This window comes from Nicotiana sylvestris, chromosome 10 (assembly GCF_000393655.2).
Source record: "Nicotiana sylvestris chromosome 10, ASM39365v2, whole genome shotgun sequence".
NCBI lineage: Eukaryota > Viridiplantae > Streptophyta > Magnoliopsida > Solanales > Solanaceae > Nicotiana > Nicotiana sylvestris.
Window position 1 is genome coordinate 1,543,420 of NC_091066.1, and position 27,476 is coordinate 1,570,895.

General features: G+C 35.8%; 1 protein-coding gene across 4 annotated transcripts; it reads right to left on the bottom strand.

Moving 5' to 3' along the window:
- Window positions 1–6,342: 6,342 nt before the first annotated feature.
- LOC104236976 (histone-lysine N-methyltransferase ASHH3-like) lies at window positions 6,343–19,686 on the bottom strand. Of its 4 annotated transcripts, none has more exons than XM_009791033.2 (15): window positions 19,585–19,686; window positions 17,806–17,844; window positions 17,077–17,133; window positions 15,481–15,610; window positions 14,334–14,445; window positions 13,480–13,579; window positions 10,517–10,595; window positions 10,245–10,416; window positions 10,060–10,140; window positions 9,738–9,915; window positions 8,486–8,513; window positions 8,307–8,397; window positions 7,889–7,937; window positions 7,726–7,807; window positions 6,343–6,621 (listed from the first exon to the last, which is right to left on the bottom strand). In XM_009791033.2, exons 3-14 carry the CDS (start codon window positions 17,089–17,091, stop codon window positions 7,730–7,732), a joined length of 1,113 nt encoding a protein of 370 aa, XP_009789335.1. In that variant the 5' UTR covers window positions 17,092–17,133; window positions 17,806–17,844; window positions 19,585–19,686; the 3' UTR covers window positions 6,343–6,621; window positions 7,726–7,729. The 4 variants fall into 4 exon arrangements, with proteins under 4 accessions (XP_009789335.1, XP_070016244.1, XP_070016245.1 ...); XM_070160143.1 differs by having other exon boundaries at window positions 17,806–17,885; window positions 19,585–19,678; XM_070160142.1 differs by lacking the exon at window positions 6,343–6,621 and adding an exon at window positions 7,469–7,646.
- Window positions 19,687–27,476: the final 7,790 nt, after the last annotated feature.

Sequence of the window (27,476 nt, forward strand, 5' to 3'; positions counted from 1 at the left end):
ATGTGCCTCATTAAAACCTTACTGGGAAAAACCACGTGGGAAAAAAATCTCAGTGAAGGAAAAAGAGTACACATATTTAGTAAGACGCATTGTTAGGTGCCTCATTAAAAACCTTATAAGGAAAACCCCATGGGAAAAAACCTTAGTAAGGGAAAAAGAGTGCATCGCGTATTTTACTCCCCCTGATGAAAACCTTGTTTCAAATATTTGAGTCTCCGCATTCCAATCTTGTATACCATCTTCTCAAAAGTTGAAGTTGGCAAAGATTTAGTGAATAAATCTGCTGGATTATTACTTGAACGGATTTGTTGCACATCAATGTCACCACTTTTCTGAAGATCGTGTGTGTAGAATAATTTTGGTGAAATGTGCTTCGTTCTATCTCCTTTTATCAATCTTCCCTTTAATTGGGCTATGCATGCAACATTGTCTTCGTATAAAATTGTGGGTCTTTTCTCACATTCTAACCCACATATTTCTCGAATGAATCACTGGTCTCAATCATATTCACTCACTGCTTGCCGGTTTGAGATCGAGCTTTATGGGTATCGGATAAATAACCTGCATCTGCATTACCAATACGATCTGCACCACTTTTGTTAGCATTAGTAAGATAAATAAGTGCAACATCTACACCAAGATAGAGTATTTCAGGACCAAGGAGCTCCTCATCCTCTTCTAGAGGTTGGAACAGATCCTTATTCACTTCAAGTGATTGAATATCCAATGGTGTACTTAATGGGTACACTTTGTCCATGTAAAAGCATTTTTAAGACCCTATTGGAGCTCTTCTAGAGTTCCAATTTATGTCACCAACATAAACAGCAAGTGTAACAAAGTCTGATGACATTTTCTTTATAAAAATACATGGACAAATAACGTAATTTGTGTAACTTTCTTTCAGCAAATATTTACTGAGGCGATTATACCACACACACACAGATTGCTTTAAACCGTACAAAGATCTTTATAATTTGATCAAGTACATTTCTCAAGACTTTGAATTATATGCTTCAGGCATTTTCAATCCTTCAAGGATCTTCATATAGATTTAGCCAAATAAGTCATATAGGTCAAGACTTGTATCTAAATGGTATGACATCTTCAAGTGTCTGGACTGCTAGTCCGATCCTCACAATCTTTTACAATATTGTGCACTATATTGTATTAAATGTATCGTCGACGATCATTTTGTGTCAGTTCCGAAGCGACATAACTTGTGGAGATCTCATCACTTTCTTTATTTTCAGGTACCTGAACTTTTTCGGGAGTTTCATGAAATGTTATGTCGTGGGCTCTTCTAGAGCTTATTTCCTCCTCATTATGATCATTTTGATCATTAGCTCCTACTATTTTTCAAGGATTGTTACCTTTGGAACCGATTGGTCTACCACGCTTCATGCGTACAGTAAACTCTATCCTTCAGGGACTTTAATTTTAATAGGAGCATTTGCAGCTGAAATATGATATTTAATTTTGGATCAGCAAATGCTTCTAGCATTCGACTTGAATTATCTTCTAAGTGAGGATCATGATAATTCGATTCATATAACATATTTTTCAACTGCTTATTCCATCCCCCAAATGTTAGAAAAACTAACATATATCCCCAATCATCTTTGGGAAACATATCTTTGTGTATTATGGTAGAGAAATTAATCATATACCACGCAACAAAAGATAGTAAAAATATTTGGTTTCTGATCCTAAACCAATTGTGAAGGGAGGACTTATCATATATTGTTGATCTGATGCATACAAGTGCTGCTATATGCAATTTAGAAAATCTTAGACCAACACATGAAGCTTTGTTCTCATAAGCAATGGTTTAGACATTAATAGGAGGTATTCAATGCTAAACCAGCTTGGATATAAACCAGCATTATCAAGATGAACTGTCTTGATTTCATAATCTGAAAATTATGCTCTTAATCGAGAAAAGCAATTCCAAATGCCAAACTGCAGGTTGACAATAATTACACATGTAACCATCTCATATATGCACCTATAAGTGGTTCACATGATAGGTGAACGGGCCCATATTCACCTTTTATATATTTCAGAATCAGGGGTCTTAGTCCCAACTTTAGCTGGTATAATCAATTCATTATGAGAACAAGCAACACATGAGAATTCCTGAAGAATCTTCTAGTTCTTTAGTATATGCTTATCTGAATTCTCAAATAGCTCATTTAAAAATGGCAAATGAAAACTTCAAGTTTATCATGTCATGTGCTATCTCTTAGTAAACTTCTGGTTTACTATGGCATAAACTTTTGCTTTAGTAAACTTCTGGTTTACTGTGATACATGATATAGTACAAATTAAAGAATAAGACAGGTAACTTCTCACATACATATTATTTTACCCCCTATGATTGTGGAAACATGAAGATTATCAATCTTCCAATCATTTGTAGTCTCAATATGATAGCCATTTGTATTAGTAAACTTCAGGTTTACTACAACATATGTTTTGACCATAATCATATAATATGAATGACATATTTGTATATAAGCTCTTCGAGAGCCTTCATTTATTATCCACAATCTAATATTTATCTGGCACTACTGGTGTCATGTATTCTTTAGGCAAACATTTAGCTCTTCAGGAGTTATTGATACATTTTGTACTATCAAATATTGCTCAGACACTGCTGGTGTCATGAGAGAAAATCACAATCAAATAAACAATGTAAAACAATTGTTTAAGCACACGAAAACTCTTCTTCATAATATTTTTCCACTTCAGGAGGCAATTTCAACTGTGTTACTTCTTCAGGAGCAAATTTAAAATACGAAATATTGAGTATATATTCTCTCAATTATATTAACTCTTCTGGAGGTGAATTGTAATGTATTCACATCAAGAGCGCGTTCATATTTACCCGACTTATTAGTATTGTCACATTCACTTCAGGGAATGGATTAATATTATCAAAAGTTCTCATCCTTCAGGAAATCGAACATAATTATCTGAATGCGCATTAATCACATCAAATTGTGATGCCTCAACCTCTTTTAAAATATTTACTACTTCAGGAGCAAATCGAGGCGTGCATTTAATATAGAGAATATTTATGTAGCTTATCTTCAATTGTAACTATAGAAAGCCTAAATTATCACTTCTGGTGATCATAGACATATACCACTTCTGGTGGTTAACAAAATATAATTACAATGAGATATATGAAATATAACTACTTCTGGTGGTTGTATATTTCTTGCAAACTCTGCTAGAGTTTAAGTTGATCTAATAATATTATCCATATTCTTTAAAATGACATAAATAAGATATATTATAGTAAACATCATTATCAAATCATAATTTTTCTTTATGTACAACAATTACATAACCATACTATCTATTACAAATAACAAAAATTAAAATATTTACATTTCTACAGATTCACCACCGATTACATGACTTGTTTCTCCTTCTGGGAGTGCAAAGTAATCAGCTACATCCAAATGCATGAAGTCTAAATTATCTTCAGAAATAAAATTTGCTTCAGCATTTTTCTCTGTCTTCTTCAGGGAGGCTTGATAAAGCTCAACCAGGTGCTTTGGCGTACGACAAGTACGTGACCAGTGCCCTTTTCCTCCACATCTATAGCATGCATTTTCTACATTTGGCGCTTGCACCGCTTCATGCTTTTGTTCCTTCCTTTTCCACTGCTGGTGGTGAGAAGGCTTCTTTGGTGCATTATTATTACCATGATTGGGGTTTCTTCCCCGACCACGGTCATGACCACGACTGGGGCCACGACCTCTTCCACGTTTAGCTTGGTGGAAGTTCGTCTCATTCACTTCAGGGAATGGACAAGAACCAATAGGTCGGCTTTCATGATTTTTCATTAATAGCCCATTATGTTGCTCTGCTATAAGAAGATGTGAGATAAGTTCAGAATACTTTTTAAATCCCATCTCTCGATATTGCTGCTGCAGGAGCATATTCGAGGCATGAAAAGTGGTGAAAGTTTTCTCCAACATATCATGATCAGTAATATTATCACCACATAATTTTAATTGGGAAATAATTCTGAACATAGCAGAATTATACTCACTGATAGATTTAAAATCTTGTAGCCTTAGATGAGTCCAATCATAACGTGCCTGTGGAAGAACGACCATCTTCAGGTGGTCATATCTATCTTTCAAATTATTCCACAGTATGACTGGATCTTTAATAGTGAGATATTCCATTTTCAGGCCCTCATCAAGGTGATGGCGTAGGAATATCATTGCTTTGGCACGGTCTTGGTTTGATGCCTGATTTTTGTCTTTGATGGTGTCTGCCAGACCCATCGCATCAAGATGAATTTCAGCATCAAGCACCCAAGACATGTAGCTTTTGCCCGATATATCCAGGGCTACAAATTCAAGTTTAGAAAGATTTGACATTATTTAGGAAAAGAAAGTTCTTACCTCAGATACTTTCAAAATATTTGCTCGAGATGGTAGAGCTTCGTGCTGATAACGTGTTATGAAATAAAGACTATAAAGTAAAGACAAGTATAGAGAGAAACTGATATATTATTCGAATTCAAACTGATGTACATAATGAACTGAAATCTCTTCTATTTATAGAAGAAAGGAAGCTGCTGTGTAAGCTGCTACTATACCAGATATGGATAATCTTCTACTGAGAGCAATGTTTATCCATAACGGAGTACTGAAAGGATAAGCTTATTATACCCGATATGGATAATCTTCTACCGGGGGTAATGTTTATCCATAACTGGGTACTGAAAGGATAAGCTTATTATACCCGGTATGGATAATCTTCTACCGGGGATAATATTTATCCATAACTGGGTACTGAAAGGATAAGCTTATTATACCCGGTATGGATAATCTTCTACCGGGGGTAATGTTTATCCATAACCGGGTATCGAAGTGATAAGCTTCTTCAGGAAGCTTATTTCCAATAGAGTACTTAAATAGATAAACATATTTACGGTGGAGTCCCATATGGATAAGCTTCTTCAGGAAGCTTATTTACAACGGAGTACTAAATGAACATCCATAATATAATATATTTATAACACTCCCCCTTGGATGTTCATTAAAAGATAATGTGCCTTCTATGTTTTTCTCCAGAAATGAGTAAGTAGGCAGCATGAAGTACAACAGGCCTAAAGCATCTTAAGTTACCAAAATACCCCCGGACGACTCCAAGCTCCTCTAACTCCCCCTTATTACAACAACAACCCAGTATAATCCCACTTAGTGGGGTCTGGGAGGGTAGTGTGTCCGCAGACCTTACCCCTACCCTGAGGTAGAGAGGTTGTTTCCAAATAGACCCCCGACATCCTTCCCTCCAAGAACTTCCCCTTATTAATAGTAGGAAATCACAAATTCCTGTTGTATGACCCCAAAATAAAAAATGAACCCAAAAAGCCAAAAGATGATGTTAGCCATGGCAAAGCCATGAGTATTGGTCACTAGGCCATTTCTCATGGACCTACGGAATTTCGGGCCGTCAAAAATATTTTACAAATTCACATACACATATTTTAAATCAGTTATGAGTATTGTATTCAACTAGCTTCTCACACAAAATGAAACATAGGAGTGAAAAAACAACTTGAAAACCAAGTTGTCGCCATCAAATCCAATTCAACGAAAAAATCGTAGCAGTTACTAAATGATCTCCTACGATTAATTACATCAAAAGAAATGATCCTCCAAAAATCTTATGCTACTTACCAATCTCATGCATTATTTTTTACCGATCTTATGTCAAATGACCATACATCTGAAAGAACAGTAATAATGTCATAAAATGGATCTCTCCAGCTCAGGGGATTGCTGCATAAAGGTTAACGTCTCTAAATTCTGCCCAATGTAGGTTAGTGTTGAACCAAATTCCACATAGTGATGATCTTAATAAAGTCCATAAAGAGGCTACAAATAGTGAACTAAACTAACGACATAATCCTCTTTTGCAAGTCAAAATAGAAATGACATTCAATTAAGAATTAACAAAACATTAGTGTAACAAGAAGATTTAACTTATATACACCAGCACTGTAAGTTTCATTTAACTATCAATGTAATTTAACAGTAACATGTTACCTGCCTTATTTTTTAGGTTACTACTTACATTTAGTTCAGAGTTACTTGTAGTTATCTTCGATATTACTACCTAATAGCGTAAAAATTCTTTTATACAGCTACTATAAAGAAGTCAAAACTCTTGAAACAATACATGCTTGAAGGTCAACATGTTCATGATGCATAGCAACTCTAGCTTGGAAGTACATAAGTGGGTAGAAAATTCCCCATAGTGGTGAAACCAATTACAGAAACTTTTAAGATTGAAAATAAGCACGATTAATGAGACAGCTAAAAGAATTGCTTATGATACAAGGTCACTATATGTGCATTTGCTGAGCTACATTGTAAAGAATGTTTCCTATTTTTGGTTTCATGCTTACAATAGAAAAAAATCATCAGAAATTGCAGCTTTATTGATGAAAAAATGTAAAATGGAACTTACACATTAGGTACAACATAAATGCCAAAGGTTATTTCAAAGTCTTGGATCTGGACATAACCACATATCCTTTATCCTTACAGAGGTTGGATCATGTGTATCTCGTATCCTGAGTGCTACCTGCACAACAATAGTTAAGCCAATAATCCTGTAAAGCTCTCTTTGGGATAATAAATTAAGGACGAACATAATCTGGCAAAGAAACAAAAGGTTATCCTAATTGAACAAAGTTTAGTACTTCTGTAGACAAATTATAGACATTCCAACTATTCACTCCTTATTAGCCTTCAATCTATTAGCTTTCCCTTGTTTCGACACCACTGCTGGATAATGCTGACTTCTGTACAAACATTGGTTCTGGAAAGCCACTGAAGGGACGTGATAAGATTACTGATAATCAGAATGTCACTAGGCTTTTGCAAAGATGATTCCACAGACTAGATGGTTGGTTTTTATCTATGAGAAGATTCATTATTCACCAGGAAACAAGTTTAGAGGTCAAGAAGCCAGCATGACTGTGTTTGACTGTTTTCTGATTCCACACTTGTCAAGAGGCAGCTTGAAATAGTCCAGAAGAGGAAAGCACATATTAACTGATCGCTCTATGTCTAAAGTTCTGAAAAAATGAGCGGGTGATGCCTTTTCTCAAAGTATATCTTCCTGCATTGACTGGTTTACATAGGCAGAGCTGCAGAGTACAGGTAAGTGAAAGAAATTTAATATTACATGTATTTGGAGTTTGATCCCTATTAGCATGTGTTAGAGTTTGTGATTGGACTTGGACACGAAATTACAAACAAATTTTGATGAGAAGGTAAAGGCCAAGGAGATATAAAATGCCACTTCACATCCTGGCCCCACCTTTTTCTCTTCTGCTTCTCTTGGGAGAAGCGGTTGGGGAAGCCATGTGACTACTTTAGAACTCAACTTTATATGATTAGTTATTCTTTAAATGGATCGTTCTTTAAATAGAGACTAACCGCAGTAAAATCAAAGACTTTCTTCCAGCTTCAAGTGTACTCCTGTAAATGCTTCACGACCGACTCTCAGTGACTTAATTAGTATATTCCTCTTACTAACATCACATGAACACCACTCTTAGAGAGGAGCAATCAAAATAACATCAATTTTTTGGGTAATTTCCACTGCAATAATTAAACAGTAAATGAAGCAGAACTTGAAGCAAAGAGTTCGGACATGTAATAATTACAAGAGTTGGCTTACCTGATTACACAAGAAAGTTACAGAACTCCCAATCTTCTTTTGACAGGTCAAAGTACTCAACACCGCCATCTTCAAACATGATCTGTTAGGGGATTGGGAGGACAAAAAATATCTTCAGATCTAACCAAGTCCATTACACAACAAAAATTCACAGCTCCCTTACCAAATGTTTCTTGGTGATGGCATCAAACTGTTTTACAATTCCAAAGGACCTGAGAAGCATAGCAAATTCAAGAGTCCCTTAAGCAGTGGGTCTGGAAAAAGTAAAACTTGAACAAGCAAAAGAAAGAAAACAAAAGAATAATGGGCCACTGTAGAAAGAGTTTCCTGTGAGAAAGTTCCTAGGATTGTAAATTCAACAATAGGGATGGATCTGACTTTGACACCATGTTAAATAAATGAAATTTGGGCCTAACTTAACATCAAAAGCTAGCTCAACAAGTGAGAATTGTCCAAAATAAGAAGAAAACAACCCACTCCCGAAATCAATGTGGAACATTCTAACACCCCTTATACTCTAGTATAAATTGCAAAATAGTAAAACTCCATGGTAAAACAAATATGCAAGAGTAATCACATACCTCCTGTCAAGATAACGAATTATTCGTATAACTTGACCAATGCAATTATGAGGCCGCCTCATTTTTATGTCAGAATCATAACCCAAACATCCTAAATAGGGAGATCCAAGTTAAATAGAAGAGAAGCTAAAATCACTAATGCAGAGATCATATAAGTTGCAAAACACAGAGCAGCCTACCTATTAAAGGAGCTCCAGTTTGATAAACCTGGTACAAAAGTAAGAATGTTATCAAGTCCTTTATTGGAAAAGCAAAATGTTCAAGATTCAAGCACATAGCTATGGAAACATAAAACAATATGTTTTATATTACATAGATTTGAAGGATTTATTACTTTCCTTTAAAGTTTCCCATTTAGGGAACATAACACATGCAACTCCTTTGATCCTTTTGACATAATGAAAATAACGGGGGGTACTAGGTGATTTCTTCCAATCTGCCTAAGCCTTGGTGGGTAGAGTTACTGATCAGAGATAGCAGATACCCGGTGGAATAGTCGAGGTGTGCGCAAGTTGTACCAGACACCACCGTCATAGAAAAAAGAAGGGAAGCAAAGCAGAGACACAAATACAAAGGTAAGAAATAATTAGCTATAACATTTGAAAATACATATATGTACCAAATATCAAAACAATCTTGTTTCTTTTCATTATTTCACATATGAGATGACTAGATAACTAAGAGTTACGGACTAAAAATGCCAAAATCACATCCTGACGGGTGAAGCTATAGATCGTGTTTCCCAAGAACCTGTCTCCCTTCATCATCTAATCTTGTAACACTGAGCCACATATCTACAATCTTAACTCAGTAATGGCTCATAAATCCGAGTCTAGCGAGGATACTGACCTCTACAAGCAAAACGAGACCATCCAGATCATCCAACTCAGAACACACTTCATGAACCATCAGGCAGCCCCCCCCCCCCAAAACAATCACAGACAAACAGACACATACATTCAGCCCTCATGATCCTAGCTTTCCTCCTAGAATAAGTATTTTTGACATTTCAATATCATTATAAATCATGTCATATGGATGGGAAGTTTGATATTCATGGCTTCGTTATTAGGCATCAAGAGTAGGGTTCTTCCACGGGTCTGTTCAACTGGCCAAAGAGATTGAAGGGCGATACTTCTTTTAGATAGTAATTTAGGATAACTTGTCCTCTACTTTCGATCAAAACACAGAAATTAAAGGATGGTAAATGGATATATAAAACTACATTAGCCATCTCTGTTTTGAACCAAAGGAAACCAGCAAAGATAAGTTATCATACATGGAATTAAGTATCTAGTCAAGAAATTCCCCCAGTCAATTTTTTTTTTTTAAATTAGCAAAACTTTCCAAGCCAAATTACAGAAACTCATCAAGAACAACACAAATGTTTCCATATCTTTTCAAGTTATAGATATAGTAAGAGGTACATACATGATTCATGCATAGAAGCGCTTTCAGTTTCGGAGATGTAGCAGCCACCTGACGTGCCACTATCTTTAATGCAGCATCTGAAGCAGGGAGTTTTGGCTTGTTAGGTTTAATGCCCAGCTTTCGCCTACATCCTGCAGCACCACAGTGGCAATCTTGATCTGCACCAAATTGAACGAACCTGCTACAATTGTTAGATTCAAATAGGCAATCCACATTCTGAGAAGGTTTTCTTTTTATAAGTATTTAAACTCTCAGAAGAATAACACACTGCAGACCTCACAAGTGGAAGAAAAATAAGTAAAATCGAAGTGCAGCCTCATACTGGTAATCGTAGGCCAGATGCTCGCCCCTTTTAATGTCCCGTGCCGCAAATATGCCAATTCTTGTTTCACCATCATTCATCCTAAAAACGCCGGGCAGGGAAATGAAATGCAATATAGAGTTGAATCTCTAGGAATGGGGGTTGAGAATACACAAGTATGATTAATTACTAAGCTATTTCTGTACCATTTCTGCATCTCAGTATTTGGACTACAACTATGATTAATGTATCGGGATTTGTTGCCCTTGTAAGTGGCATCAATCACCATATCCCGGTTGATTTCACACAAGTAAAAGTTCGTTTCCCCGCTGTGCTTCATTTTCCAAAGTCTCTCTTCACATGTTTTGTCATCAATAACTGCAGTAGCAAGCATATTTCCTTGCTATATGAAGTTCAGAATGCACAAAACATAAATTGTTCTTCAGTAAAATAAGAGCAAAAAGTTAAAGAACTTCACCTTCTCCAACATACTCTATGACAAACTCTCCTTGCTTGATATCTTCATCTGCCACAATCCCAGAGCCACATTTCTCGGTCTGCAAGTTACATGTCAACAAACTTGACCCACCATTTATATAATGACCACAAATTGAATAAGACTAAGATCGTTCTACGGTTTTCAAAAGAATGTAAAGTGAAAAAAGTGAAATGTTTCTAATCTCTTTCAAATAAGCGACTGACACAAAATGGCACAATAAACAGATAATATAAGCAACACTTGATATGCCTCCTCTGGACGTCCTTTCTTTTCTCTCTTTCTTTTTAAATGTAAGAACTCTAGGACTGGTCAACATAAATTCTCTAGAAATCATCACACAATTCTAGTGCATCTATGCAGGGTTTAACATCGATTTATTCACTCATGATTAGGGTCCCAGTTTGGGAGACCAGGTTGAAAATGGTATTTACTGCTTTAGTCAAAGAAAGTCGTGGAATGATTGGCAGGATACTAATGACAGGAAAGCTGTAACTCTCTTGGCAACTAATTTTAGGTAGTATTTCTCTGGTCATAAAATGGCAGTAGACAAACTTAAGAAAAAGAAAAACTAGACGAAGGAATAAGGGAAACGAGGATAATTCAGCAATCCTTAACCAAATAAACCACAACCAAGAACATTGGTGAAACTTCTAGTCATTCTTCCTTCACTACTAGCCAGAAAACACTTGATGAAAACCGAAATGGGGAACTGAAGAGCTTCTTTACTTGGTGAAGCAGCTAACAAGAAAGGAATAGAAAGAAACTAGGCATGATGAAGCATTTACAAGACTTAATAGACTATGAGCTCTTTGGACATAAGAATTTTTTTTTTCTTTCAAAATCAGTGTTTGGCCATAAAATTTCAAATTTTCACTTGAAGATGAATTTTGAAATTTTGGTAGACAAGATGGGTTGCTCTGATGGTAAGCAACCCCCACTTCCAACCGAGAGGTTTTGAGTTCGAGTCTCCCCAAGAGCAAGGTGGGAAGTTCTTGGAGGGAAGGATGTCGGGGGTCTATTTGGAAACATCCTCTCTACCCCAGGGTAGGGGTAGGGGTAAGGTCTGCGTACACACTACCCTCCCCAGACCCCACTAAGTGGGATTATACTGGGTTGTTGTTGTTGTTGTTGATGATGAATTTTGAAATTTTTCGAAAATTTTAAGAACTCCAAAAAGCTGTTTTTCAAAATTTTCACTCGGATCACTCACAAAACTTCAAAAACAACCCAAAATTATATTCATGTCCAAACACAACTCTAATTTTCAAATATCATTTTCACTTGAAAATTTTTTTCCACTTTATTTTTTGGAATTTTACAATTCTTATGTCCGACAACAACAACATACCCAATATTATCCCACACCGTGGAGTCTAGGGAGGGTAATGTGTACACAAACGCCCACTATAAGTACTACGAACACGTGATTGAGCAACTATGCAGCATGACTCACTAGGATGATTATTTATAGTCCATAATATTTTTAATACTCCGGTAATATATCATACAGTTTTGATAATAGAATAACTTTACGTATACTAATACCAGTCATTAGATGTTAAAACAAACATCATTCTCAAAAAAGATGGGAAAGAAACATATATCAATGAGTACGGATTTTCCTCCCAAAGTTATAATCTTTTTACCTTATTCCAATCTATTTTTGCCAACAAAAATAGAAATTATCTACCAGTGTCAAATTGACAAATATATATTGAGTTTGACACAATACAATCAACATATAACCCACATCAGCCAAGAATCATTTAGGAATAATCACATATGACAAAGATTGAATGGAAAAATACAAGGAGTAAAACTAAGGGAGGACTGAATGTCACAGACCTCAATACATGGAATAGGCCAGCTCTGCTGAAACATCTATGGAACTTGGGCAAGGAAAAGGATAAACTATGGATCAAATGGGTGCATGCAACTATATAAAAGGAAGGGAACCATGGGAAGTTGATGCAAAGCAAGCTTCTTGGATTGTAAGGAAGATACTACAAGCTGGGAAATACTTGACTGAAGCAGGTTTGGACACGGGAAGGGTAATGCAAACTAATTCATTCTCCATTAGAGGAATGTATAAGCAACTAAGAGGGGAATTTCTGAGGTGAGCTGGAGTCGATTGCTGTGCAATAACAGAAGCTGTCCAAAATGGAAATTTATTATGTATCTAGCAGTACAAGGGAGTTTATATACAAAAGATAGACTGATAAGATGGGGAATGCAAGTAAGTCACGAATGTCCAGTGTGTGAGCATGAGATGGAAAGTCACAACTGTATCTTCTTTACTTGCTCTTTCTCCGAAGATGTTTGGAGAAGATTACTAAAATGGATGGATATCAATCGAGAACCAAAAGGATGGATGAGGAGATCAAATGGGCAATAGAACAGGTGAAAGGCAATGGATCCAAAACCATGTTGTACAGGCTGCGTATGACTGGAGCAGTGTATCACATATGGCTGGAAAGGAACAGAAGGATCTTTCAGAAGATTAAGAGAAGCAGTGAAGATATTACTAGACAAATAGTTAGAGACATTCATTGTATAGGTCATAGTCATAGTAGATTGAGGAATAGTCTGCAAAAGCTCAACTATTATCCTTAGAGTAGGCATTGAGGAAGAGATGTTACTAAGTTTGGGGATGCATGTCCAAACTTAGGAGATATACTTGTACATATTTACGTGGAAATAAAGTTTAATTACCAAAAAAAAAAAAAGTCTAGGTCAAAACCACAGCTCAAGGTCAACAAATGAATAGACTCTTGAAAAATGGCAAAATATCAAGGCTCTATTGGAAGTTTTTCAGTCTCAGTTTTCTAAAGATGATATATGACTCTTCCACAGAAGTTAAAAACAACTAAGCAGTCAACATGCATCCTTTAAGTGATATTTGTTCAAATATCTGAAGCTGCTCGAAGTTCTTCAGTGTCTACCTTCACTAATTTCATCTTCTTCACAGGACGTTGATGGAATGGCTTATTCAGACAAGAACTCCCACATTTACATCCCGAGGAGCAGCTAGACATCAGCATGCTGTAAGATTAAAGAAAAGTCTGAAAACCACACTTCTCTAAAGCTGTTTCAAATGTCATAAAAATGCTGAAATAAAATCTTTAAGCCACTCATCCTTCCAATTAACAAAACATATCAATCATCTAGAATAAAAACTGCCAAAGAGATATAGAACCTTACAAAAGTTAAACCAAAAATAAATAAATACACATAAGAACTAAACGAAAGAAAATGAATGGTAGACTAGCCACATGAGCTAAACTAAACAACCTAACCCGGGATCGGAGTTGCAGAGCAATGGTTGCAACACTTAGGCGCATGGTTCCAATCCCATCAAAAGTCCTCCCCCTTTCCACTTTCCCCGTAGCCACTATTTAATGGTCCACTCCCCTTCAAAAAGAGTAAGAAGATAAACCCAAAAAAAAGGACCAACCTAACCTTTTTCCGTTGCCTCCTTTAAGTATGCTGAATAGAAATTACACCAGAGAAATCATGGACAAGCAAAACAGTACCACACGGATATCAGCAGAAAATGTCACTAGTTTACATGCCAAAAATGCTAAGAGTCTAAAACATGCTATATACACTATATTCACAAAGATTTAAGTGGAAATAAAATGCATGTAACAGCAGGACGCTGTCAGCTAAAGAACCATTGAGAACTCTAATTAAAGAATTTATGAACCAAGTCATCGAGCCGATTATTTCCACAAATATAGGTAACACTGTTCCAATTTCCTGACTGCAAGCGGAGCTTAATCTAAATCATCCTCACCCACAGAGACAATCCTTGCCACACACAGCAGAAGATTCTGCCGTTGAGCTGCAGGAACAAAATATACCATCATCTTCCACACGTCGCTTTACCTTCTTAGTAAGGTATATATCTTCAAGTAGTTAATACCAACAGAAGGAGAAAAGGAGGAGGATTCAAGCAAGATCACAAAGATAATGGACTATGCAGGTCAAATAGAAAACATAAGTTAAAAAACAAATGAGATGAAGCACAAAGATCTTATCCAAGATATGTAGAAGTCAGTGTTCAAAAAAGCGCTCGCTTTCTCGCTTTAAGCGAGAAGCGAAGCGAGGCGGAGGGTCAAGCGCTTCCAGTGGTAGAAGCGACGCAGGTACGATAAAGCGGGCGCTACAACCTTAAAAGCGTGAAGCGATGGAAGCGGAAGAAGCGCTGGAAGCGGTCGCTTCTTGAAATTAAAAGCCCACCCGTGTCTGTTTCACTTAAAAGACCCAAAAGCGTATTCTGTTTTTGTCATTCTTCAGCAGCAAGGTTCTAGGGTTTTGAAGCAGCCCTTTCTTCCTCAAAAAACCAACAAGTCTTTCTTCTTCTTCTTCAACATTACAACAAACTAGCTAGGGTTTTTCTTCTTCTTCTTCAAGGCTTCAACATTACAACAAAAAGAGGACAACTTTCCAGTTTCAAGACTCAAGAGGTATGTTTTTATTTTCATTCAATCTTCTTCTTCTTCTTCTTTTTCTTTTTCTTTTTCTTTCTAAATGTCCAAAAAGCGCCGAAATGCTGGCGAATTTTTTCTAGAAAATTTCTGCCCCGTTTCTGCCCAAAATCTGCCCATAATCTGCCCGGATTTCTTCCCAAATTTCTGCCAAATTATATATTTTTTATTCTTAGTTCTTATTGCCTTTCTTATGTGTTATGTAGTTGATATTTTAAATTATTTTTTTTTAAAATTCCGCTTCACTTCAAAAAAGCGGGCACTTCGCTTCTCGCTTCTCGCTTTTCGTGAAATGGAGGTTGTCGCTTTTCCTCGCTTCACGCTATTTTGAACACTGATAGAAGTGAACAGTGTCCGTTTAGGAAGTAAACTATCACAATATGAAAGAGAATTTAATACATCGGTGAAGCATATCTAGGCAACAAATATTAAGACCATCAAATGGAAGGATACTGCGCTTTATAAAGGTATAGGGCATTGATTGCCATTTATTTAACCAATCTGGAAGTTCAAAGTCAACAGGATCTCCAATCTCCTTTGTTAGTTTGCTGAATACGTGCCCAATCCCACCATGATCAGCAGTCTGGCCAGAACAAGAAAAAAAAAAGGGGCATATTAACAAGAATTATATTTGCATTCAAAAGTAATCTCTTCCATCAATGATTGAGACGATTGGAATCAGCAAGAGCGTTCCCCATTTTCTAATGTATGTCAATAAATAAGGAGCTGAAGAACTATATCATAGAAAACCACTTTTTTCTAAAAGATAACCCAACAAGCAAAAAAATGAAAAAAAGAGGGGTTTGTGTGTGTGTGGGGGGGGGGGGGGGCATCTAACTACAACAAGAGAATCTTTCTGGCTGCAATATGTTATTAAAGAATAACAAAAATAACAATCAAATAAAAAGTAAAATAAAATTTTAACCCAAAAAATGGTTCCACCAACCACTGTCGAGGGCAAATACAGGGCACATGCCATATAACAAAGGGGAAGAGGTCATTCAGTTTTGCCTCCACTCGGATTTGAACCTAAGACTTCATGGTTCTCCTACTGACCACTAGGCCACACCTTTTATTTCATCTCAGGTTAATATTATATGCACGAAGCTTGCACTATAATGGGACAAAACAGATAGAACCATTACACAGGACCGGAAGGGTGTAGTGCATGGATTGAAGTCGAGGAAAACAAATCCACTATGTTTGCCTAGATTAGCTGGTGATGCAAATAACATAAAAGCCTAGAGGTCTCAATTCCCTTTATATTCAAATTGAAAAGAATTAATATCATCAAACTCACTTCTTCACATTTCGCAAACATGGAATAAGGAATATGGAGGCAAAAGTAAATGACAAAATCGGAAGACCAGCTTGCAGAATAAAAACATAAAGTTCTAAAAGCTACTGAATCACCAACTCACATGTAATTCAATTAATTTGAAAATGCTTCAGATTGACTTGGAGTAAAACCGCAACGAAAATATATTGCACTGGAAACACTAATTAGCTTCAGAATAAAGTTATGTTTCCTAGATTATCCACTAGGAATACTTCAAAAATAATGCCTCCAAAATAAAAGATTTCCTGTTTTCTTTATGAAGTAAAAGATTTCCACTGTTATTCTCAATAGGAACTGAACTCAGACTTAAATGCAAGCCACTAGCTAGACTTTTGGCTTTACTGGAGTTGCTAAAGCCGCTGTCAATTTACTATTTTTTGAGAATGGCAGCTGTAGATTTACTATTGATTTCGTAAGATATCAGATCGGGCCAACTTCCCCAAATGCCTCCCACCAACCCTTCTCCTTTAGAGATCTGGATATTTCGCTTCATTGATAAAATGAAAGATGAAGAGAGAGCAGAAATGGTTAAGATTCAAACATATAGAACCAAAACCGTAACTTGTATAGCACACAATATAATTCTTTTTCGTTGATAAGTATATAGCATGCAATATTAATATCACATAATATAATATCGTTGCAGATTAAAAGGACATTGACAACATGTAGAAAGAAGAGTATGAAATGGAAGAAATTAGTATCTGAACCTTCATAGCAGGCATCGGTTCAATTGTTGACCATTTATAACACTGATTGACGATAACCTAATAATGGTAAAACAACGAATCAATTAATGTGCGGAGAAGCTGATATACAAAGTGGAAAAATGGAGATTAAGATTTATTAAATACCACACCATATATTAGAGAATGCATAGTTGCTCTACACCACAAACCTGATTGAATTGTTTGAGTGGTTCACAGGTTTCAACTATTACATTTTATTGTCTGAAATATGATTCTTCAGATTCATATATAGCTACAAGCAGAAAATTTGGATAAACACTAAGCGTAAGGCTATAATCTTTTCGATCCTAGTCTATATAGCTTTAAACTTTAACAAGCAACATGTAGCAGCTTAGCTACCATAGATAACAAAAGCCCGCATATCAAAAGTGTTTCCAGCTGTGAAGGACATTATTTTGTAATGGATGCAACAGGAGAAAGTTCACAGGAACGACAATTTTATCATGATGAATGCTGATTAAATGGAAGTTCATGAAAATAAACACACAAACTAAGGAATTCAGCAATTTTATTTATGTCATTGCTGGGTCAATGAAATGTCAATGCCTCCACGGAATTCCCACTTCCTTTTACATCTTACTCTCATTTAATTGATAATCCTATGACCAGTTTTAGATTTAGACCATCCAGTTTTCTCTACCACATGTTATCCACCACTGTATCCGCATTCATAATATTTCTTCAGTGTACCTGAAAAGCTGATCTGAGCTAATGACCATTAACCTTGACCTAGGCAGCATCAAGAAAATAGGACAAAGTCACTTCTCAAACTACATAAAGTAAAGAAAGGAAAAATAAGAGAAGTACCAGATGCAAAATAAACAACAAAACATGGGCAAAATTGGAGAACAGGTAAAAACGAATCAAATATTAGAGTTCAGAGAGAGAGAACCACATCACAATTTCAAGGTCGGCGTACACTCGAAACCCATTTTGAAGAATTGTTACTTTAAGCAGAATTGGGAATTGGAAATATATCAGAAACTTATAGAGTATGTTCTTAGAACACATTTACATCAAAGTAGGTGATGGTAAAAAACATTATTTTGGGAAGGGAGATGGTTAGGCCAGACACCCCTCAAAGATTCAGTTCCCCACCATTTTCAGCATAGTAAATAATCACATGCATTGTATATGGCTTTAAGGGGAGAGTCTCCCTTATTTACTTTAGCTAGGTTCTATCGTTAATGGCGGGATTCCTCCCATATTAGCTGCTTGCTATCGAGGTAATCTACTGTCTATCGTAGATTATGGTTTCTGGATTACAACTTTTAGTAAGGATGTGAACTAGAGAGCCATCTAAGGACTTGGAGGTTAGGGTTATGTCCTCCTCCACTGTACCTTCCTTTTGTGTTAATATACAAGGTAGGGGTCATGGCTGAACCCCCCACCACCACATGAGGTAAAGTCTGGGTGAATGCATTTAAATTTAAAAAAGAAAAAAAAAATATGCTAAAGTGGAAGATTACTGGCCTAGTCATGGATGGAATATTTCTCTTAGAAGAAGGTGCACTGATGAGGAAGAAGATGAATTAATTGGGAAATGGAGGAAATGAGCAGCTTTGTGTAGATGATAGATAGCTTCTAAGCTCAACACATATTACCAGATAGGATAATAGGAAGGAACGTGAGGATGGCCTTTTCTCAGCGAAGTCAACGTATTAAGTTTTGTCCAAAGTAGACGACAAGTATGGCCATGGTAATTGATATGGAGAAATAGAGCTCCTTTAAAGCATGGCTAGTGGCTGCAGAGACGGATCCAGGATTTGAAACATTATCGGTTTGAATTTAGGATTCTAAGAGAACATATTTGATTTACTGGGCTCGAACTCTATAATTGAACATATTTGATTCACTGGGCTCGAACTCTATAATTGAACATATTTGATTCACTGGGCTCGAACTCTATAATTTGTACTTATTTAGTGGATTTTATAAGCCGCCGGAAGATCTTTACTTGACCAAACACAGTCTACAAAGAAAGAGGTACGACTATTTGCATAATTGCATATAATGTGGAGGAGATTATCAAGACGCGAATAACCTGTTCATCTACTGCAAATTCACAAACCAAATCTGGTATATGTTTTGAATTTGCTTGAAGTTTAAATGGTACGTGCCAGAATATGCAATTGAAACCCATTTTTAATACTAAATAACTTCTTTAAAAAATGTAATTGTCGTAATCTAAACAAACAATTCAACCATAATTAACAGCAGATTTCACCAGTTTAATTCTTTAACAAAGAGAAGTCAGAAAAACAATGAAAGAACTAAGTAATTTTTAAAAAAAATCCAAAACTAAAAGCGATTTTCGTTTAAACCCTAGTTAAAACCACGAACTTGGGGAAAAGCAATTAGAGCAAGTGTTAGGTTAATTCACGAAGCAGAATGAAGGAGAAAATAAGAAATGAAAGAAAAGGAAAAAGACTAAAAAAGAAATAGGAAAGATTAAGAGAAGAAGCAAACCGATTTCAGACGGAAGCTCGTCGGCGGCGAGATTTGAGAAGTGAAAATGTTCGTCGGAGCACAGTTGAATGTATGAGGAAGTACGCGGGAGGTTACATTAGATCGTTGGATATGTAACTTATTGGCCAAAATGACAAAAATGGTCCCTTATGTTTATAATTTTGTGGAATGGTCCCTTATGTTTAATTCTCTAACCATTAGATTTGAGAGGAACCATAAAAAAGAAAAACAAATGAAAATATTTCACATTTGAAGGTGAAGTTTATGCATTTTTTGTTATTTTTGGTGAATTTTGCTTTTTTTGATCTGCTATATAGTTGGCACAATTTTTAATGTTGCAGTTTTTGGATTTAATATGACTTTAATAGTTTTCTATATAAATATTTTTTTCACGGTTCCTATTAAGTCTAATAGATAAATCTTGTTAAGGGTCATTTTTGTTATTTTCTCTAGTATATTATTTGTATTTCTTTTATTAAACCATAAGAAGAGCCCTTAACTTTTAAAAATATGTGTCAGTCTAATATGATCGTAAATTTGTTTCTAATATTGAATTTTTTTTTGTTCAATTATGAGTGTGGGATATGATTTCTTTTCCTTCCTATATAAAATTCTACAAATAATTACTTAATTTCGCTTGAAAGGATAATTTTTTTTAGATCTAAGCTCGCATTTCAAATATGTTAAAAAAAATATTTAATTTCGATCATCTACAACGTAAAATAAACGAATGTGTACCTCCCCCCACATTCTTTTTCTTTTTTCTTTTCGATCTCTCAATATATTCTATTTTTTCACCTTTTTAGCATATTGCTTCCTATTTCTTCTTTTTTATTTATTAATTGAAAAAACATATTTTATTGTCCTAATTTGATCATTTATATTTCTTTTTCAATCTCTTTCCCTTCTATCCTCTCCTCGGCAAAGGCATTTTCTAATGTCACTATTCCTAGTATCTTCAAATAGAAAACTTTTCTTATTAGTGAAAAATATAAAGAAAAAAAAACATAGGAAAATAGTGGAGAGATATCTTTATGCGTAATTCTTTCGCTCATTGGACGAGTATTCGGCATTTTCAAGATTTATAGATTCCAACTTTTGGGTTTGCTTCGTTAAATCAACATTTTGTTGGATTTTGTTTAATAACAAAAGAAGGGCGAATGGAAAATTGTGGGAAAAAAAATGGAGAGAAGTGAAATTTTGAATGAATTCACTAAAGCACTTTGTCCCTCATTGGTAGAAAGAAAGAAAGTCTTGGTGTTTATATAGAGAAGCTCATCTTTTAGCTCTTAAAGAGCTAAGAAGAAAGCAAGTCTCGTGTCGTTGTCGGTCGCTTGGCTTTGGATTTGGAGTTGTCAAAGATTGATTGATTAATCTTTTTGGATAAAATTCTTTTCAAGTATTTAATTAATTAATTAAATTAATTAAAGAAAATTCAATCCGAAATAATCAATAACCCGCTACCCGGTCCGGTCCAGCCCGTTTTTCTTTCCCGGATTAATTTAAATTCATTTTAAATTTCCCGCAAAAATTTCCAAAACAGTGTCACACCTGTTCCAACAGCCATGACTGTTCTGAAAGGTTGCAAACTTCTTCAGAGGGTCACACCTGTTCCAACAGCCATGATTGTTCTGAAAGGTTGCAAACCTCTTCAGAAACATCACCAAGTTGGCTATAAATATACCTTCAAATCCCATAATATTTACTTACTAAATTTTCTGAATTTTCTTCTTCTTATGCACAAAATATTCCACCATCGAGTGGTTCGCCAATCACCAGAGTTTTAGGTACCGATACACTGGTGAGTTAAATCGTTCTATCCTGGGAGGATATATTCCAAAACCTCGGGTACTTGAGGAGAATAATTTCTTTAAGGACACACTGTGTATTCAGTGGGCTCGATTTGTTCCTAAAACGTTTCTCAGAATTTATTTTGAAGAAGTTTACTGTTTTCGGAATTTAATTTCTACTAACTTTCTGATTCTGTTTTCAAAAAGATTATTATTTAATTTACAGCAATACAGATTGATAACAATCTTAAGGAAATTATAAGAATTATTTTCGGATGGCTGATGGAGGAAAAAAAATAGGCAGAAACGGTCCATGCCTTTTTACGAGCAAGTGCAATCTTTTGGATTGGCATAATAACATAACTACAACGACTTGACGTCGTGGTTGTTCGAATAAGTTTCATCCAATGAATTTGTTTTTGTCGTTCTACAATGATCCAAACACAGTATTTAGGCAATTAAAGATTTCTCCAGTGAATTATAAAATTGTCAACAAATGGATTTTACTCTCTTTACTCTATTCATTTTAAGTAATTTTCTATCCTATGTGATTTGTGAAATTCAGTCTCTGCAAAGCTTAGGATAGAAGCTTATTATATCATGATCTCAAAATATATGTTACTTGCATGTTGTGATGATTATGAATAACATGTGGCTAGAGAATAAATTCGTTTTCTGTTTACCAAACGACATCCGGGCAGTTGATATGCAACTTGGTAAAATGAATGAAAATATATGAAAGATTATTTTCAAGGTTGCAGGAGATGAGTTAGGCTTACAGTAATACTAGAAGTATTATTGAGATCATGAATATAATATATGTAAAGATGTATATATATATGTTTGATTAGAGAAAGAGATCAAACTGTTTAAAGTATTAAAATGGTTTAGTTGAAAAATCATTTGGAAAGGGAATTAAAATTCTCGTGATGGAGAATAAAATCTTCGTGATTTTCTACTCCTGCTTCGAGATCAAAATCTGCGAGATTTTGTACTCGTTTATTGAGATTAAAGTTTTCGTGACTTTCTACTCATTTGTCGGAAATTAAAGTCTAAGTGACTTTATATTCGGTTTGGAGATTAAAATCTTAGTGATATTCTACTCCAATTTATTTTTCGGTTTGAAGATTAAAAACTTCATCGTTTATTAAATTTGATTGTGTCACATATTAATCGGCTTGAAGATTAAAAACTTCACTGTTTATTAGATCTAGTTGTATCAGATGTTAATCGGTTTGAAGATTAAAAACTTCACCGTTTATTAATTTTGAATGTGTCAGATTGGTTTGAAGATTAAAAACTTCACCATTTATTAATTTTGGCTCTGTCATGACACAAACAACAATTCTTGTGGTTGGCTCAACAACATAATAGATGTGGAGAATATGAATCTCCGTTTGCAGAAATATGTTCGGAATATGGAATTATCCATCAAACTACTACACCTTACACACCTCAATCCAACGGAATTGCGGAAGGAAAAAATTGGACATTAAAAGAAATGATAAATTCTTTATTAATAAGTTCTGGATTACCGTAGAGTTTGTGGGGGGAAGCTATCCTCACAGCTAACCGAATACTCAACAAAGTACCCCCACAACAAAATGCAATCTATTTCATATGAAAAATGGAAAGGAAGAAAACCCAACTTGAAATATTTCAAAGTGTGGGGGTGTATAGCAAAGGTACAGGTTCCTTTACCTAAAAGGGTTAGAATTGGACCAAAAATAGTAGATTGTGTTTTCATTGGATATGCTACAAATAGTAAAGCATGTCGGTTTCTGGTTCATAAATCTGATAATCCCGAGATTCATGTTAATACGATAATGGAATCAGATAATGCTAAATTCTTTGAAAGCATCTATCCGTATAAAACTGAAAGCGAGTCGTTAAGTGAAAGACCTAAACGACCTCGGGAAGAACCAAAGGAAAATATTCCAAGTATAGAAGATCCAAGGCGTAGAAAACATCAAAGAACATCTACTTTCTTTGGACCAGATTTTGTGACATCCTTGCTTGAAAATGATCCTCAAACTTTTAAAGCAGTTATGTCGTCTTCTAATTCAGCATTTTGGAAAGAGGCAGTCAATAGTGAAATTCAATCAATTTTGGATAACCATACATGAGAATTGGTTGATCTTCCTCCTGGAAATAAGCCTTTAGGTTCGAAATGGATCTTTAAACGAAAAATTAAAGTTGATGGCACTATTAACAAATATAAGGCAAGACTTGTTGTCAAAGGTTATTGACAAAAGGAAGGCCCTGATTACTTTGACACTTACTCGCCATTAACAAGGATACCATCTATTAGGGTGTTAGTGGCACTAGTGGCCGTGTATGGTCTTGAAATCCATCAAATGGATGTTAAAACAACTTTCTTAAATGGAGAATTAAAGGAAGAGATTTACATGGAACAACCTGAGGGTTTTGTGGTTCCTGGTAAAGAAAAAAAAGTTTGCAAACTTGTTAAGTCGCTTTATGGACTTAAACAAGCACCCAAACAATGACATGAAAAATTTGACCAAACAATGTTAGCAAATGGATTTAAAATCAAAGAGTGTGACAAATGTGTTTACATTAAAAACACTCCAGGTCATGAAGTCATTGTTTGTTTATATGTTGATGACGAGCAAAAGTATGACAAATATAAATGCTACAAAACACATGTTAGCTAGCAAATTCGACATGAAAGACTTAGGAGTTGCTGTTGTGACCTTAGGAATCAGAATTCTCAAGACTCCACAAGGTCTAACATTATCAGAGTCTCACTACATTGAAAAGGTGCTTGACAAGTTCAAGTATTTGGATTTCAAAATTGCCAAGACTCCAATTGACGCGAGTTATGCATTTCAAAAGAATGAAGGTGAAAGTGACTCACAACTAGACTATGCAAGAGTATTGGGAAGTTCTATGTATATCATGAATTGTACGCGACCAGATATAGCATGTGCTATTAGCAAACTAAGTCGATTTACAAGTAATCCCAATCAAATACATTGGATGGCAATGAAACGAGTTTTGGGGTATCTGAAACATACCCAAAATTATGCTTTGCATTACAACAAATATCCTTCTGTGATCGAGGGATATAGTGATGCAAATTGGATCACCGGATCATCTGAAGTTAAATCCACGAGTGGATATGTTTTCACAATTGGGGGTGGAGTAGTATCTTGGAAATCATCCAAACAAACTTACATCGCCCGTTCTACAATGGAATCTGAATTCATAGCTTTATATAAGGCCGATGAAGAAGCTGAATGGCTCCGGAATTTCTTGGAAGATGTTCCATTTTGACCCAAACCTTTGGCACCTATATGTATACATTGTGATAGTCAAGCAACAATAGGTAGGGCATGGAGCGTTATGTACAGCGGGAAAGCTCGTCATATTCGACAGAGACACAATACAGTTAGACAACTACTCTCTAGTGGTGTTATCACAATTGACTACATAAAGTCAAGAGATAAACATGTCAGATCCACTTACAAAAGGCCTATCTAGAGAGGCGGTTGAAAGATCATCAAAGGGAATGGGGTTAAAGGCCTAGGACAAGTCATCATGGCGGTAACTCTACCTAGCAGATTGGAGATCCCAAGAGCTAGGTTCAAAGAGATCAAACAAAGTTATGAATGACGGTTCAACATTGTCAACTAACTCAACCCATTCTCGTGATGAAGACAATGTTAAAAAGCGAGGTAAAGCATTAAGGCTTTTTGATGAGTCAATAAAGCTTAAAACTTTTTAATGATTTTCTAAGTCTGGCAGGATATGACCAGATAGTGTGTCTTTAGGATTACACGTTTAGGAATCACCTATGTGAGTGTGAAGTGTAAGCCGCCGCTTAAAGGAGAATGAAAGTAAAGGCCCATTCTCTAAGCATTCATGAAACCAGGCGGTGTTCATGTCTGAAATGAACACAACCGTGAGAACCATAGATGGTAAAGGATTGATTGTGTGACTTATGTTTTCTAGGTATACAACAAAGCTCGACGGTTCAAAGATATCATATCTATTGATTGACCGAGTATATCCGATATAAGTTCACTACGGAAAGTTCAAAGGGAAACCTACTTATCCAGAGGCAGTCAATTCTTGTTTGTAAACACACACACGTCCGTGCATTCCTTTATGTTTATAGCCATTCCCCATTTATGTGGGGGATTGTTGGATTTTGTTTAATAACAAAAGAAGGGTGAATGGAAAATGGTGGGGGAAAAAATGGAGGGAAGTGAAATTTTGAATGAGTTCACTATTACACTTTGTCCCTCATTGGTAAAAAAAAAGAAAGTCTTGGTGTTTATATAGAGAAGCTCATCTTTTAGCTCTTAAAGAGCTAAGAAGAAGGCAAGCCTCGCACCGTCGTCGTCGTCGCTCGCTCGTCTTCGGATTTGTCAAAGATCGATTGATTGATTAATCTTTTTGGACAAAATTCTTTTCAAATATTTAATTAATTAATTAAATTTATTAAAGAAAATTCAATCCGAAATAACCAATGACCCGCTACCCGGTCCGGTCCGGCCCGTTTTTCTTTCCCGGATTAATTTAAATTCCTTTTAAATTTCCCACAAAAATTTCCAAAACAGTGTCACACCTGTTCCAACCGCCATGATTGTTCTGAAAGGTTGCAAACTTCTTCAGAGGGTCACACCTGTTCCAACAGCCATGACTGTTTTGAAAGGTTGCAAACCTCTTCAGAAACATCACCAAGTTGGCTATAAATAGACCTTCAAATCCCAGAATATTTACTTACTAAATTTTTTGAATCTTCTTCTTCTTCTGCACAAAATATTCCAGTGTGTTTTACGACCATCGAGTGGTTCGCCGATCACCAGAGTTTTAGGTACCGATACACTGGTGAGTTAAATTATTCTATCCTGGGAGGATATATTCTAAAACTTCGGGTACTTGAGGGGAATAATTTCCTTAAGGACACACTGTGTATTCAGTGGGCTCGATTTGTTCCTACAACAGTTTTCATAATTTATTTTGAAGAAGTTTACTGTTTTCGGAATTTAATTTCTACTAACTTTCTGTTTCTGTTTTTAGAAAGATTATTATTTAATTTATAACTATACAGATTGATAACACGTTTCTATAACAAAATCTCGATGCATCAAGTTGATGCTATGTGAATTAATGAAAACACTAAATATCGTGTCAATAAAAAGATCTCGAGATAGATAGATTATTGTTCCTTAACATCCCAACAACAAACATAGTGATAGTGTCAAAACATTAATTACTATGGCTATTAATGGTCAACTCCAATATCCTTATGCTTTTCCCAAATGATGAGATAGACTATCTGGCACCAAGTAATATGGAAAATTATTATCACCTTATTACTACTACAACAACAACGACCCACTGAAATTTCACTAGTGGAGTCTCGGGAGGGTAATGTATACACAGGCCTTACTGCTACCCCGAAACGCAGAGATGCTGTTTTCAAAAGACCCTCGGCTCAAGAAGACAAAAAGAAACGATATATTAGTACCATCAATAAAACCATAAAAATAATAATAGCATCATAAGAAATACGAAATAGATGGAAAGTACAACAATAACCAGTTGATAAAGTCTGGCACCAGTAGATAACCACTAGCATTCTAAGACAAAATCCTAACCGACTAGCCTCACTATGGTGCACCGTAAAAATATTCACAACTACCTCCTAACCTAGAACCTTAATGTTCGACCACCACAACTCCCTATCAAGGGCTATGTCCTCAATAATCTGAAGTCGCGCCATGTCCTGCCTGATTACCTCTCTCCAATACTTCTTGGGCCACCCTCTATCTCTCCTCGTACCCACCAAAGCCAGCTGCTCACACCTCCTCACCGGGGCATTAGAGCTTCTCCTCTAAATATGCCCGAACCATCTGAGCCTTGCTTCATGTATCTTGTCATTCATGGGGGCCACGTCCACTTACTCCCGAATATCTCCATTCCTAATCTTACCCATCTTAGTATGTCCGCATATCCACCTCAACATCCTCATCTCTGCTACTTTCATCTTGTAGGCATGTAGCTTCTTAACTAGCCAACACTTAGTCTCGTACAACATGGCCGGCCCAACTACTGCTCTATAAAACTTAT